Consider the following 16,973-nt stretch of genomic DNA (forward strand, 5'->3'; position numbering starts at 1 on the left):
TTAAATGCTGCAGCTTGCTTCAAATACATAGACTTGTAAACCAAGAATGTGAATAGAATATTGAACTGCGTACACTCGACACATTTGAAATTCACAGATTCTGAACTGTCTTCTCACAGAAAATGTAGTCAGTGTGACAATGCAGAGGTTCTTCCCCAGCACTGCCCCAGTGGACTGATGCATGAGACAGGGGTGCGCATCCACATCTTACCTTGTGAGCGTTCTTTAAGTGGTCGTAATACACTTCTTCGATAGCTTGGAAGTAGATGACTCCCTTCATCTTGGCCTCATGCTTATCTGCAGAAAAACATATAGATCCAGTGATGTCATAATGGAACACCTGTCGACAAGGCCTCACCACACTCATTGCTATGACTCATTGCTTATCTTTTATAACTTGACCAGCTCGTTATGCATTTCTGTTCCATTATTCACTTCCTTTTGATTTAACTGGGAAATGTTGCATTGCTGAGATACAGCTGGGGTGTCCGCAGTTACATCACCATATATGGACTTCAGCGGTCCATCTCATATATAAGGTCTTTAAAAAAGATTTTCCTCCACCAAAATGGGTAGATCTGAATTTTGGATCAAATAATCAGAGGCGGAAATGGCATTCTTTGCCTTTTGGTAGTATGTTAGACCAGGTTAAAGACCATAATAGTACCTGAGTAATAAGACAGGGTCCGGCGGTTGCGATCAAAGACAAACCAACGCTTCTTCCAGGTCTTGATCTTGCCACCCATCTTGACTAGGAAACCACGGCAGGTCTTCTCAGTCAGTGAAACGTGGTAGCACGTGTCTGTATTGTGTCCGGCAGACTCGATGTGAGCGCGAAGGTCAAAGTCGTCCTTCCTGACCGGGAGGTACCGGGTCAGCGGCCGGGACTGAGATGTGAGAGGAGGGGTCCAAAATCAGACAGCAGGTACAGATATAGCTCATCGTTCCACAGACATAATGTTGCATTTCTCTGCCCTCTTTTGCCCTTTCCTGTACCTCTCAGCGGTCTTTTTAAGGATGCTGGGAGGCTCATCCTTCTAAGGCACTGTTCTAAGTGCATGGATGGGCCCCAGGGGCTGGTATCAAATCCTGATCATGCCAATGCTGACCATGGCCAGCAGTTATTTTATAATTTACACTTGTTTACTAGCTTATAAAAGATACATTAAAGTACATTTTGCAATTCTGTAAAATATTGTTTAAACTTGTGGAATTGTACTATTTTTATTTAAAGTTGTGTCAAATGCTTGTTAAATAATTTAACATCTGTAATTTATTTTCTTGTATCACAAGAACTATGTAGCTAGGTAGACCCCATGTCATTAAAGCAATGATACGGAGAGTGAAACGTGAACAACTATTTTTCTTTCTATTTTGTTCCCATCTCACTTAATGAATTCAGTGTTTCAAAACTAGTGATCTTCAAACCCTACATGCCAGCCAGACCCCTCCGTTCCGCTACTTCAGGACGCCTGGCACCTCCCGCTCGCACTTCGCACTTGCGCTTCCCGATCACGTCTCCTGCCTGTTCTGGCCCCACAATGGTGGAATGACCTTCCCGTGGAGGACAGAACAGCTGAGACCCTGACGACCTTCAAGCGACAACTGAAGACTCACCTCTTCAGGCTGCACCTCTCCCCATCCCTCCCTACCTCCCTGCAATCTCTAAATTGACTGTAAGCTTAGGGTTGTAAATAGGTAGTTGTTTCTTAGTTGACTTAGTTAATGCACTCCTGTCTTAAATACTGCTTGTATTTTTTGCATAGACTGCGTTGTTGCTGTTCTTGTTTGTGTTAGTGCTAATCAGATTAACCTACAGGGTCCAAGTTAAACTATGCGGTTGTTCCCTGAACTTGGAACGGTACTTCTCTCTAGGGTTGTCGACACACTTGTTCCTGGTTATGGTTATACACTTTGTTATACGTCGCTCTGGATAAGAGCGTCTGCCAAATGCCTGTAATGTAATGTAATGTAAAGACGTCAACTTTCTGTACTTCCCAGTTACAGAGTACTAAAAGTGTGTTCTGGAACATATATCACTGTTTCCCAAAAGCAGACAATATATTCTAATATTAATATACTCTAATAGCCTTTCTTACTTTAAGCGAAGTGAATGGGACTCCACTTACCTGAGCTCTCTGTTTCTCGCGAAGCTTCACTTCTCTCTCGATGAGTTTCTGCCTCCTGCTGGTCTCCTCCTGCAGACGTTTCTCCAAGTCCTCCCTGCGCCTCCGCTCCTCCTCCAGCGCCTGCCTGCGCACTTCCATCTCACGCTCCTGTAGGGGGCGCCACACAGAGGGGAGTCAGGGACTGGAACACTCTCATACAAATATGCGCACAAATACATGGGACACGCTACATACACACATGAATATACTCTCACAACCAAACCCACATGCAAATAAACACACTGTAAACATATAGATCATACAGAAAAATATTCCAACAACCACCATACATTTACATGACACTTACACACAGTACATGGCACGTACACAGGCATAAAAATACAGACACGACTGCCCACACAAAAATACAAACAACAAAAAAACATGCATACACATACACAAAAACACACACCCAACAAATATAAATTATGTACACATGTTGATAAGTGTGGTCATGTTCAGATGAGCCTGTTCTGAAAAAAAAAAAAAAAAAAAAAAAAAAACTGGACACACGAGAGATTTCAGCAAGAACCACGCCTATGATAGGTTAAAAAGCTGATCATATGTTATTGAATACTCTCTGTCATTAGGTACCATGTGAGACATGCGTGCTAGGTGACTGAGTTCAAACACAGGTCACACACACATCTCCTCTGTTCTCCTGCTATTTTTATTCTCAGTAGTGAGAGAGAAATCAATCATGCTTAAATAACAATAAAGACTAAAAAACATTAAACATACATCTATAAAAACAGATGTAATAATCAGATTTGTGTTTTGAGACTTGAAGTTACTCAGAGACCCTCCATGTAAGTTGTGGTGTTAATAAGAAGGCTCATAATCGAGCCACATTTAAAAAGGAATTTAGCAATCCACCTTGAAGTGAAATTGAATGATTCCTGTTGTACACAGACTTATGCAGGCACGGTTCTGATATGATAGTGTGAGATGATGAGTGTGTGAGATCTGGCTTGGTACCCGGTGCTCGAGGAGCCGGTGCTTCTCGGCCTGGGCTTCCCTCAGCAGCCTCTCCATCTCCTCCATCTTGATCATGTTGGACATGCTGGCACTGATCGGGCCCAAAGAGACAGGAAAGACGCAGCATTTGTCAGAGGGCAGGTTTTTATTATCCTCCAGCACACGGTGCACTGGGTGGGCAAGCCCTCTGAGCTACTCTGAGCTCCTCGACACAGACCAAACAGACATCTCCCCTGTATTTCCCCTGCACGGTTATCCCAAAACCATCCTCAGAGTGGAGAAAAAAAATGAAAAACTGTGATCCTTGTCGAGTTCTGTACAAGATAGCACACCAACAAACAATGAAACTCCGGCAGAGCCCAAGCATAGAGCTAAGAACGGAATCGGGATTTTATTTCAACTTCAAATGAAACATGAAGCCTTTTTCCGTCCACCTCTCTACATCCAAACAGGATGCTTCCAATTACCCCTCCCCCACTGTCCACATACATTCTTATGTCCCCTCGCAGTGGAAAGACCCACGCTTTTCTATCTGAATCTCAAATCTGTGTGTCCAGCTGTAAACACAATGATAGAATAGTACGTAATATGCGAGTGTGTGTGCGTGCCTGCATGAACTCGTTTGTCAACGATGTGAGGGAACTATTCATGCGTGCGTGTGTGTGTGGGCATTTGTAGGTCTGTATCACACATACATACATACTGTAGAACATCACACCTTGGGTGATGGGTATCTGTGGTGGCTACTGGGGTGAAAGAGAGAATGCATTAACAGCACTAAAGTACCTAGAACTAACAGTTTAGAGGCCCACATTGAAAAGGAAGCCAACTGCTGCTCACTCCAGTCCTCCCTCTACCTGAAACCTGATCTCCCCCTCCAAACTGCAAACCTATCCCATGGTGTTAGCTCCCACAAAAATCACTGCTCATACTGGACGCAAACATTCTGCTGTCTAGCCTCTCAGGCAAATCCTACATGCTCCATCACTTAATAATCAAACACCAAATTGCGGCACTTTTTACTCTTTGTGAAATAATTTTAAAAACCTAAAACGGATTTTAATGAGAATTTCATTCAATGGTGGCACCTGGTGGACAGACAGCAGGTGGCAGTGTAAGAACTTCAGAACACTGGGAACTTTTTACAGACCCATTTATGGTAAGAAATGAGACTTATAAATCCAGCTTTATTGCCAGGAAAAACCTACAGTGATGTTTGTGTGAAATAACTGTTCCCCCCCTAAATTCTGAAAGTTGGCCCTGAGCTTAAAAATTGGCTGACTAACGCTGTCTGCCAGAATTTCTCAGTCTACACAATTCATGTAACACTGGAAAAGAAAGAATTCAGTGCTACACCCACTATGGTGAGTTAGCTAGAACAGGAGCTTGTTGCTGTAGCTGTTGAATGGAACTGTTAGAATACGTAAGTAAAGCAAGGGCTGACCGGTTCCTGGTGAAACACATTAACCCCCCTTCCCCCCTCCACAACTGGGCCAAAGGAACCTCCTCGCCCCGAGGTCACTGGTGTCACCTTTCCCTCTTCTGACAATCCGCATGGCTCAACTTTCCTGTGAGCTACGATATCCTACTGTGAGGCCCAGAACAGCTCTATCCCTCCACAAACAAACAGAACTGGAACAGGAACCCTGTCTCTCACAAGAATATCTTCACAACAGACAGCAAGTCCTTTTCTTGCACAATAATATAATTACAATGAACAGGCATAGTGCACTGAACTTCTAAATTAAATTCAATACAATTTAGCGGAGAACTCTCATTAGAATACCACCACTGTAGTTGGAACTACAATTCCTAAGACAATATATAATTATCACAGACAGGAAAGCCTCTCTCACCCAAGAATACAATTACCCAGGCAGATCATTGTTCTTACTGCTAGTGTTTTCAGCACATTTAGTGAGTAAACATTGCTCTCTTACTAGAAGACAAAGATAACCAGCACACCATTATCAAAGACAAGGATATGCTCTCTCACAACCACAAAAAGTTCAAAGTGATAGCTGATGATAAACTGATAAGACCATTTAAAGATTCACCCCATTGCAATGCAGAGGGAGTGGATGAAACAGAGGAATATAATTACCAGCAGTATAACAAGGCAACCTGAGCTCTTAGACATTCTTATACCAAAATATCTGAGCATTGAACAAAGATATGTTAACTTAATTCAATTTTAAGATCAATCCCAGTCACAGTGGTTAGACATCACAGATATAGGCTTTTGAATGACAGCTTGGCTCATCCAAACAAACTATTCTTGGCTCAAATTCTTAAAAACAGCATTACCAAGCTGTCCTCTTTTGAATGATAGCTTGGTTCATCCAAACAAAGTATTCTTGGCAAACTGAACTCTCTTTTCTACATAGTACATGACATAATGCACTGAACATTTTACAGTGAGCCATACTCATACGTTACATGACATTATAATTAACAGGCAGACACACTTGTCCAGAGTGATGTAAAGTAGTAGAGAACAGAGAACATCAATGTTAGTCTCAGTAATATAATATAGTGCAATATCACCAAGAAGGCACAGAAGCCCATTTATAATCAGTAAGTGTAATGTTAACCGAACAGTTTGTATGTTCAGAAATATTTATATTATAAAGCATGGGATTGGTATAGTAATCCCCAAAATAAAAACCGAGGGCCCAGTACTCACCTGGACACATTGTCAGGAGAGCAGGCAGAGATGCTGGTCTCCATGCTGTCAGAGCTATCCATGCTCAGGGTGTCAAAGGCATGTCCATTGTCCCGGCAGTGCAGTGAATCCAGGTAAACATTGGATTCGGAGACAGTCCTGCTGCTCAGATCGCTTAGTCTCTGCCTCTGCCTGAGCTCCTCATTCAGGTAGAGCTGTGTATAGCCTGAAGGACCAAGAAAAGGTGTGAGACAAGAGAATGAGAAAGAGAGACAAAAAGAGAGAGTTCAGGAGAAAGGAGAGTGGATACAAAAGATCCCCGGATAGACGTCACCCTTGCTACCAGACATCTCGGTCAACCGCCAGAACCAGCTGAGAGCTTTACCTGACTGTGCAGCTATGTGATCAGCTTCTCAGTCTCCATACCACACCTCCTCTCAAATACGAAAACCAAGAGACCAGGTCCCGTTCATTCCATTCCAAACCCTGCCACTGTCATGCACTGTTATAAAGAGCAGTCTCAATCACCAGTCAAAGTGTTTCAATTAGAGCCCCATTACTGGTCAGAAAGTCCCAGAATGAGAACCCTATCCCTGCTCAGAATGTTCCAGAATTAGATCCCTCTAACAGGCCAGAATAATCCAAAATGAGAGTCCTATTCCTGGAAAGTGTAGTTCTATGTCCCAAAATGGGTGAGGGTGAGGGAGAGGATGCTTGAGACAGGAACTCAGATACTATCAGACTATGTGGGCCAGAGAGTACCCGCCCCTCTGATGATCCCCTCCAGAGACTTCCAGAATGAAAAACTACTACAGCATTTCACACAATCATACAATAAGACAACTAACACATTACAAATTACATATCAGCTACAAAACTACTAAATCTCAAAGTAATCACCCGATACCTTTGCCTGCAACTCATATATTCACACCGCCACTGGAGTAATTACACACGGTCGCCGGACCTTCAAAAGTCAGAGGAATGATACTATTCCCCTCGCCTCCACACAATTAGAGAGGAATGCTGAACTCCTACAGTCTCAGGGGGAATCATTATCTGTTCCGACCGCTCTCACACAGACGGGCTCTGACCATTCTAACCACAGGAGAGCCAAACTCCTACTCCCTTCAAAGGGGACAGATGTTGTGCTCAATCACGTATCATCTATCCAGATTTTTCAGAAGACATAGGGCAGCTCTTAGGTGTCTCGTCTTATTCAGCTCTGTAGTTACCGTACAAATGCAGCCACTCCCATATGCTCGAAGCACCACTCCTTTAACTACTGGGGTAGCTAAAGGAGATCAAAGATTCTGATGGCAGAATCATTGATTGCACTTCCCGTCTTCTGATGTAATTACACTCCAAGCTAGGATCAACGGTCGTCTGAATCGGTTGAGTGATTCAAACACACACACAAACACGGAGATACACACGTACGCGCACACACATACACATGGACACACTCACACACAGACATACACACACACACACACACACGTACGTAATGCAGCACAATTAAGGGACACATTGTGTTGTGAAGAACAGAAAGATCAGCCTTTGTTTGACTGATCTCTCAGTATAAGCTCATAAAAAAAGCTTTTAACATCAAACCCCACGGGTCCATACTCAACAAAGGACGCTGCACCAAGCCGGCTAGATGTCGAGCAAAATGACAAGCTTTGATGGACCGAATGCCGCCTGTCACCTGTAACCTAATTACTGAAGACTCAAGCAGAGGCGTGATACTGTATACAAACTTGTCATTTCCAGACAGTAAATGTGGCTTCTAGCAAAGCTGGGGGTAAATTATTTTTAAGCTTTTGGTATCAGTGCAGGCCACGCCCAATTTCTGTCTCAGCTGGAATCAGGAACTGTACTACGCCTGTGTTGTCGCCACAGCAACCACACCTAAAGAGGAAGCACTACAAAAGGAGCATGTGCATTCCCCAGATACACTCTCCTGCAAATTAGTGCTATAGGGGCGCTAGCTCTGTATGCAGGAAGGGTACACCAATTACTGGAAGGGCACTGATGCAGTCATAACCTCAAAAACCTTGGCTACCTCAAATCCACCAATGGTGTCCTGTTGATCCTGACTGACCATATTCAGATAATGACCTAGACTCCAGCTAGCCAGTTCTAGGCTACAGGGCCTTGTCTGTGCTTCTGGCTATAACTACCGAGTTACCCAGAAGCTTCCAATATTTCAAGTCACTTGATATTCTTGCTGTGCTTTAATAATTCTTGGACATTTCTCACAATAAATTAGAACAGGAGGACATGCTGTTTACATGTAGACAAACCGGAAACTGAGAAAAGAAAACTTTTCCAGTGAAATGTGATGGTGTGATGAACAACCCAGAAGATAATGTGAAAAACATTCTGGTAATTGCCAAAAACAAAACATACCTTTAGATGTGCAGAGAGCAAAATGTACAAAATAGCTTAGAAACAAAAATGACAACACAAGAAAGACTGAACACAAGAACACACTGACTGTGGATGCCTCAGCTTACAGCTCATGTTGAAAAAGTATGAAACTATGTGAATTAATTTTGAATGCGAATGATTAAAATAGCATTCATTTTGCTGTAGTTGTCGTGGTTGCTAAAAAAGTGCACTGTTTTATTTGCCTCAGTACATAGTTTAGCTCAGGTCACTTTATTCTGAAAATATGTCTAAATGAAATGTGCATCGAATAGGCTTAGCATTAATTGAAAATGCAGAGAAAAAAGTACTTTCAAGACTAAGGGCTGATGAATTACAGAGAAAGCAAGGAAAAACAGAAAGGCAACTGATTTGGGGGAAAAAAAAGATTAACATTGGTTCAAGTCAGTTGGACTCTTAATTCAGGTAAGATGGGAAACAATAATCAGGCTTGTGTTGGGTCAAGCATAATTTGCTAGCTGGATGAAAACACAGAATTCAGACTACATCCAACAATCTTCTAGACAGAACGAGTATCCGAATATGCCATAATTTAAACATAGATTGCTTTGAGAATGTGTTAAATATGAGTTATAAAATGAATGACACTAGATTAAAATGCGAATGTCCTATCAATTAACTAACCGATTCCCTGTTTAAAAAGAACGGGACAACCCAAAAGGATGGAATGATTAAGCAGTCTATGTCACTGCGGTGGCTCACCCTTGTGCATGTGTCGGTGGTCCAGATCCTTGGGGGATATAGTGAGGGCACGGGGCAGGACGCTTCCACAGCTTGAGCTCTGAGATAGGGGCATGTGGACCTGCGTGAGGAACAGACCCAACCACAGTCAATCAGAACAGACACACTGGCATACAACCGTGCACAATACTATTTCAAGTGGGCTTGTGTGCAAGAGAAACAGACATACTTCCTGTCCGTGTGCAAAAAAAAAAACAAAAAAAACATATGCAAGACAGACAAGCAAAAGCTTGAGGATTCCAGCATGTGGTATTGTGAAATACCCCTGTGTTAAAACCAGATCACATGTATTCTTCTTGGAAATGTTTTTGGAAGTGAAATCGCTTTATTTATTAATTACTGGTCTGGCTCTTCATTCTCATTTGCAAGATTCTAGAACATATTTATGTGATCAGACTCCAAAACTAAGGCTAGGTTGCCACCCTCTACAAGCAGCACATTTAATGCAATTCAGTTTGTCTCATGATCCCTGGTTGCTTATGAGCTGTGACTACCAAAGGGGGTGGGGCTGCCTTTTCTTCCAGCTTGGAAGAGGGCTATTCCAAACTGTGACTGCATGATAAAAGACATCTGACTAAAAATGGCTGCTAGCCTGAAGCACTGTAACTGGACAGATTTCTGCTGTACACTGCACAGAAATGACTAAGCACTATTGCTGCGTGAACTTCATATAGTATTATGAATTGTTTATACTCAAATCAAAACAATAGCCATCATAGTTCAGTTTGGTTGCAACTAGATTTTTTCATTTTTTATTGAACTACTTTATTAAAAGCTAATGCCTAATAGTGCTTTACTGGGATAAACTGGTTGAAAGGGGTGAAAAGTGAGACATTAGCATAATTTTTTATATATAAATGGAGATCTACTTGCCAGTAGTGTAATGTTTGAAACCTGAGATGTCAACAGCAACCTCTCCATTTTATTCTGTAGGTGGAATATTTAACCATAAAGGTTCTCTCTACTGGCTGTACTGGAATTGAATATGTATGTTTGTACACTGACTGAGCTGAAATGTGGCAAATTGAAATGGCTGAGTCTTTGTGCCTCTGTTTTAGGGCCTCCTCTGTTGAGGCCTGGTCTTCTGCTTCCCTTACTTTGGGGGTGATGCTGCGCCCCAGAGTGGCGTTGCTGAAATGGGGCGAGGCAGATGGCTGGATCTTCTTGCGAGGCAGCGTGTCACTCATCTGGGACCCCTCCTCCTTCCCTGACCTCTTCCTTTCCTCCAGGGTTCGGAAGTGCTGCAGGAACAATGAAGGGGGGTGACCAAATCAAAATTAAAATCATTCTCTAGCTCTCTTTTTCATCCTTTCCCCTCCCTCCTCCACACGTGTGAACACACACACGGCGAAACACACAAAGAGATCTCATCCTCACTCACACACTCATGCAACTAATATGGCAACTCCTAAACTGTTATGTGGACCTGAGGTGACGATCATACCTCTTTCATGCTGATGGGGTTGTTTGGGAAGCTTTGCCCCCCGGTGAGGTCTGTGTACTTCTTTTCCAGAGCCTCCAGGTTCTCTTTCTCCTGCAAGGCAGAGACCGGCCCAGTTAGGCCACATAGACACATGGCCCTTGTGAGCTATAAAGCCCTGGGGATAGGCTTAGAATACAGGTCCCAGAGGGCCGCAGTGTCAGCTGGTTTTTGGTGTGTTTCAGCACCAGTGATTCTTTTTAGCTGTTTATTGGCTAAAGAGTCCACACACTTCATTCTTAAGATGTTAACTGGCTTGAAAGGAAAACACAATAACCTAAAGACACTGCGGCCTACCAGGACAGGTTTTTGACACCACTAATTTAGAGGATAAAAAAATGTGAAGTCATACTTTTAGAGACCACTTTGCACAAACTTCATTTCCCAGCAGCACCTCTGAAAGTGCAATGTTTTTCTCTCATACCCGCTGCAGCATCATCAGCAGGTTGCTCCTCTCCTTCAGGAAGCTGTCTTTCTCCCTTTGAGATTGCTGGCTAATCTGGGTGGATTGTTTCTTAAGGGTCATAAGTCTCTCCTAAGGGAGGGGACAAAAGTTCTATGAGACACACATACATACAAACACACAGGCTCAGATGCATGCATGAAGAAAGTTTAAATGAGCTATTTAGTGCTGATGCTTTTGCGAATCCTTGTTCTCTGTCTCTCTCTCTCATACATACACACACACCCGATACAGAAAAAAAACACAAATGCAAACACTATAAATTGCGTGACAAGCTTCTGTGTCACAAGTGCAGTGTAACTTGTATGCAGTACCCTCCATGTGATAGGCATGTGGTGGGCAATGTTACGGTGTGCACTTACTTGGCATGAGACGAATCATGTGGTGGGCTGGCGTGTAATGGCGTTACCTTGCGTGTGACGGTGCTGCGCTGGTACTCCGCGATCTCTTTGAGCAGCTGCTGTGTCATCGTCTCCTTCTCCTCGTCCTGATGGCTCTCCTGCTCCAGCTTTTGGAATTCCAGATCCTCAAACCGTTTCTTCTCCACCTCCAGGGTGTCTGTATCCTGGGGGGACATGCTCATGTCAGACCAGGCCCAGTCCAGGTTTGATCTGGCCACAGAAAACTTGCCACATCATGCCGCTATGTTTGAAAGAGCTCTATACGGATCACTGTCTAGACATGGACGTGCCTCTGGCTTGTGTAACCCACAAGCATACTATGTGTATCCTGCAATGGCACTGGTGTATAGACCAATGATGCTGGGGTGCAGATATCCTGAGTTCAATGTGTTAGGACCTAAAAACCACTAGGTGGGTAGTGGTTTAGAGTCAAAGAGGAATGGCAGGTTAAAGGGAATGCAATTTATTATACAGTATGTTCAATAATGGCAATATACAATGGTGCATAATGTAAGTCTAGTGGAATGGCTATACGCGAATGGCGTGCAGGAGATCATTTATATAACCAGGGATCAAAGAAAACCCCAAATCATCAAAGAAAGACAATCACAACAAAACAGCAGTAACATCAATGACTCTGCTTGCACTATCACTGTAAACCTATCAAGGCAGGTTAATCTTTGTAGCACAACTAGCTACTGACTCATCCGTTACCTGCATCACTTTTTGCAGGTTACAGATGAGTTTACTTTTGAATGGTGTTCCAAGATTTTTTCCTCGGCGCCCACAGTACTATGCCATGAATGACACCAACTTACTCCCCATGATATTGGCTTTCCAATAACTCCAAACATGATTACACTGTATGTGGAAAACCTAAGGTTTACATAATGCTATTTCAACTCAGTAAATGATTGCAACTGTGCAGTATTAGGCCAATAGCACCGTCTCTTTATCAAACCTTTCTGACTCCCTGTCAGCACCGTAAACACAGTTGGTTTGCTTTTGGGGGTCTGATAAGGGGCATTCTACAGTTATATATTGCCTGATTATGAAGAATGTACATGAGTATAGTATATTGTCATCGGCAATTAGTCATTTTACCTATAATTAACCAATCATTTCAAAAAAAAAAGTTTAAACATCAACCAGGAAGAGTTTTGACCAGTTAACCACGATGATATTGGTTCACACAAAAATACAACAAAACACATTGCAACTTAAAAGCAAGGGTAGAGTACACAAAACCAATAAGTACTGACATGCTGGCTGTCAGCAACTGCAACTACAATGAAAAACTACACATACAGAATCCAGAACTCCCACCGTGAGCCAATCAGAGATGGGAGGCATTTGTTGGGTAGGGGATACAGTAGGTGGGGCCTGAGGGTGAGGTGTGGTGTACCACTCCATACTGGGAAGTTGATGTACAGAAACTGAACACAAAACAATACTTTGGTTACTCATTTGCTTCATCTTTATGTTGATCTTCAGTCTTTATGTTGTTTCATATTTTTGTTTATTTTGTGAAAAGATTTTCAAAAAATATTTGGATGGATAGATGATAAGGTAGAGGGTTTGAGAGGCACAATCTTGCTGAGAAAAACAATGTTAGAAAAGATAACATAAAATAAAAGTGAATCAAAAATATCAAACCTTCAACCAAGAAAGATTTCATGGAAATTTTCACTCCCATTTAAGGATAACCCAAAAATCACTATTTCTGTTCCTGAGATCCAAATGGACCCTCTAGGACCATGCGCGTAGATAAAATGTGTCACAGAATCATTGGCTTGGTGTACACTGGGCCTAACAAAGCTCACAAAATCAAAAAGAAAAAAGACCACAAAGCAACACAACACCAGGCCATCAGCGTGCTACTTCACAAACACAACAGCAATAACCTTCAAACCCAACTGTTTGTTTGTTTCAATCAGCAGTATATCATTCCCAGGTCATGTGTGATATACCTGAAACAGGACAATAGTGAATCATCATTTTCAAGAGCCTTAGTGTAGCAAAACAAAGCTACGGATATGAAAATACAGAAAGGTCATCAGCATAAAGTGTCATGTACAGTAAACAAGAGCAAGGAGGCTCACTAGTATACTATGTAAGTGGACAATAGTGCTACAGTTTCTTCACTATAAAGTGTTTAAAATGTACAGCCCTTATTTTGGGGACCTGCTGACCCACTTTTTAAGTGAGGACCTCTGCCATATCTAGGGTTAGCTAACTACAATCAAATACAAAGATAGAAGCTTCAGACCTACTACACACTCTGATTTAACAAAATTAGTCCACTAAAGGCAGCTTGGAGCTTCTGACCCTTGGAGGATGGATTCATGGGCAGTGAAAAACAGAGGAGGCTGGAGGGACGACAGTATGAGTATAGAGGAATGATAACTACAGAAAGAGGCAGAAAAGAGCCACTGACAGGGTAAGTACACAGGTAAGACAGCACCAGAGCCAGAGTACAATGGTAGGACAGCAAGAGGAGATTAAAGGCACTCACAGTATGAGCAGACAGGTATGACAGCTAAAGGAAGAGGAGGAGGGGCCTGGAGCCACTGACCCTGGACAGTTGCTGCTGGAGCTGCTCCTTGAGTGCCTCGGGACAGGTGTCCAGCTGGGTCTTCTGTTCAGAGACCTGCTCTGCCAGCCTCTCTACCTTTTCTCTTTCAGCATCGAGCTGTGCTTTCTCCTATACAGCATTTCGGACACACAGAGAACACACACACAGGAGAGCGGACTGTTTAGTGCTAGAGCAAGCCTGGGGCAAGCGTTAGTGAGGAAGCGCGATGAGGGGCATGACAAGGAAGAGGAAGAAAGCAGAGAAACTCCTGACCCTTAAATCCTCCAGCACATACCCAGCCTTCCCAATGCATTATGACATGTTTCATATAATCTCACACTCAATGACCTGTAATGGCACCCATGCCTCATCAAAATACAGCAAAAAGCAAACCCATGCTTCACCAAAAGCACAGCAAAACAATAGTGCAAAGGTCTCTTTTAGAATTCACCAGAAAAAGCCAGACTAAAATACAGAGACAAACAAAAGGAAATCTAATCTTCCAAACCAAGGAAAATGGCTTCTCCTTTCTCTCACAGCCTGGAGAGATAAAGCTTAGCCCAGCAAACAGCTGTTGTTGTGATATTGCTGTATATTGGCCTCTGTGTGGGAGGAAGAATTGGCAATGGTGGTGCAGCTATAGTGACCTGGGACTTTTTCTCCTGTACATTCTTCTCCATTTCTGTCATCTTCTCCTTCAGCTGATCAAGGACCTCCTTCTCCTGCTGCAACTGGGCCACCTCAGCATCCTGCTCTCCTTCTAGAAGGGCACGCTCAACCTCCATCTGGACGGGGGGGAAGGTTAGATCAATATGACAGCAATGGCACAACACGATTCCATAAAATAACGCTGTAAGCAGGTGGAATCAGAATGCATTTATGTCAATTGTACTATTCTACAAATTGTTGAGCTGACTGACAACCTCAGCTTCAGGCCCATAAGTCAGAGCAGCTACAGCAGTACGGTGCCCAGCAGGTCTGTGTGGAACCGCACTGAGGTGATGTCTGCAGATGTGCGGTGTAAACAGTAACTGAAAGATGTCACCCTGAGTCTGGCCAGCTGGACAGCATGATCAAAAAGGGCTGGCCGGGAGCAATTACGAAAGTTCACAAAAGGCTAGGCGCTTACCCTCAACATAAACAATCAGTGCTGTGTTTGCCTTGCTCCAGCTGTAGCAGTTCTCACCACCATACTGGGGATAACAACGGCCAATCAATTGTTGGAGATAATTGGAGAAAATTACACAAAATAAATTTCGTCCCGATGGAGGAGGTCTACAGGATGTCTTTTCTAAATTGTTTTTCTGAGACCTGCAGAAAAACTTGGGACTGAAAAGTACTTTAAAAATGGGCACATAGCAAGAGAGAGACAGGGACGGGGACAGAGAGGCCAATGTGGAAATTAAGAAACGGAAGCGGTGACTACATCGATGATGGCTCATACTCTGGTCACTCTGGCCATAATTTAATCTTATATTTAGTCCCATTACAGCCATCTAAACGATGGGATTTGATTCCCTCCCATTACACCCAACGATGTACACACACACACACCTCACGGATGGACTCTTCCATCTGGTTATCCAAGTCTTTGATCTTCTGTTCCAGCTCCTCCATGTTGTTTAGCACCTGGATCCTCTCTTCCTCAATACGGGTGACCTCCTGCTTCAGCTGCCCATCCTCTGATACTTCTGACACCTGCTGATGACATCAGTATCATCACTCTGCAAGCATCTCTAGTGGGACAGGGCAAATGTATGGACTTGTTCATCTGTAACCTGAAACTGGGCACCCAACTGTGCAGTACAGTATATACTCATGATGGTCTAACATTTTCATGCATTTTCACTCAGCACATATCTATTACATATTATGTCCACACAGCACAAAACTGTATATATCTAACATGTATCCAGTTCACACTGAACATATCTAATTCTTCAATGTGCATATCTAATGTACATGCACACTCTACATTCACCATGTACAAATCAAATGTACATCCACACAGCACATGCACACTGCACATATCTAATAAAATTACACACTGCAGACATATAATGTATGTCAGCACAACAAATTCACACTGAAAGAAATAGCAGCTTTGACTCGGTATCAGCAAGACAAATAAGCAGCTGATTTATGAGGCTTTTAATGGCAGATGGCTGGTTACTCTTCAGGCAACAGTGGTGAACTCATTGATGCATTAGCGTCAGGTCCTAGGAATGCAGACACTGTGTGTGGGGGAGGGGTTGCTTGGACCTTGCTACAGATCTTATAAACACTGTGGGAGGAGACTGATAAAAATGGAGGCTTACAATGACTCCTCTTTACAGACAGCACAAGTGAGGGAAGTTTATGACCCACTCACTGTGAAACATCGATTTAATCTACAATAACTAGCATGAATCATTCTCAAAGCCCAGTGAAGGACAGCAAACCTCAGACAACCCCAGCAGAGAGAGGTCTGTAAACTACTGCCCAGCACACGCGCACACACACACACAAACACACACACACACACACACACACACACACACACACACACACACACACACAACACAACACAACACACACACACACACACACAGAGCTAAGGGTGTCCCTGATGGGAATTGAATCATTTCCTGCCCATTATGAAGTCGCACACTCTTCTGTTTTCTTGTAAATTCCAGGTGTAGCTTTATTTCAGGCTGTTTCTCCAGGCGACACACCACTGTAAGAATGAGCCCAAAATCTGAGCCAATCAGATCAGTTTTTACTGTAACTGAGAGGGGACTGACTTGAAAGGAAGACCAGAGTAAAGCTATTTATATGTCTGTATGCGTTGCCTGACAGACAATGGAGTGTAAACAACAAGATCTACCACAGGGGAAAAAAAGATAAACAACTCCTTGAAAGGCAAAAGATCTCAGACCTCATGTGCCCCCTGGCCCTCAATCACAGGGGTTTGACAATGAGAGTAACAGCACTCCGTAGTATGGGTGTGTCGAACAGGGAGAGCAACAGCACCCTTCTGGGGGTGGGGACAGAGGGGCTGCGTGTGTGGTC

At 43.2% G+C, this 16,973-nt stretch overlaps 1 protein-coding gene across 8 annotated transcripts in view; it reads right to left on the reverse strand.

Moving 5' to 3' along the window:
- phldb2a (pleckstrin homology-like domain, family B, member 2a) overlaps positions 1-16,973 on the reverse strand; it is a 43,752-nt gene that overhangs the window by 2,318 nt on the left and 24,461 nt on the right. For 3 of the 8 annotated variants that reach the window (XM_035433951.1, XM_035433954.1, XM_035433958.1), the window contains 13 exons: positions 15,477-15,623; positions 14,570-14,707; positions 13,923-14,051; positions 11,356-11,511; positions 10,908-11,018; positions 10,448-10,537; positions 10,101-10,244; positions 8,965-9,067; positions 5,833-6,037; positions 3,147-3,237; positions 2,130-2,276; positions 668-887; positions 212-297 (listed from right to left, as the gene is read on the reverse strand). In XM_035433951.1, the coding sequence (XP_035289842.1) occupies positions 212-297; positions 668-887; positions 2,130-2,276; positions 3,147-3,237; positions 5,833-6,037; positions 8,965-9,067; positions 10,101-10,244; positions 10,448-10,537; positions 10,908-11,018; positions 11,356-11,511; positions 13,923-14,051; positions 14,570-14,707; positions 15,477-15,623 (1,767 nt within the window). The remainder of the gene's footprint in view (positions 1-211; positions 298-667; positions 888-2,129; positions 2,277-3,146; positions 3,238-5,832; positions 6,038-8,964; positions 9,068-10,100; positions 10,245-10,447; positions 10,538-10,907; positions 11,019-11,355; positions 11,512-13,922; positions 14,052-14,569; positions 14,708-15,476; positions 15,624-16,973) is intronic. The other 5 variants (XM_035433955.1, XM_035433953.1, XM_035433952.1 and 2 more) reach the window with 4 other exon arrangements.

The sequence above is a fragment of the Anguilla anguilla genome, chromosome 9 (genome assembly GCF_013347855.1).
Source record: "Anguilla anguilla isolate fAngAng1 chromosome 9, fAngAng1.pri, whole genome shotgun sequence".
NCBI lineage: Eukaryota > Metazoa > Chordata > Actinopteri > Anguilliformes > Anguillidae > Anguilla > Anguilla anguilla.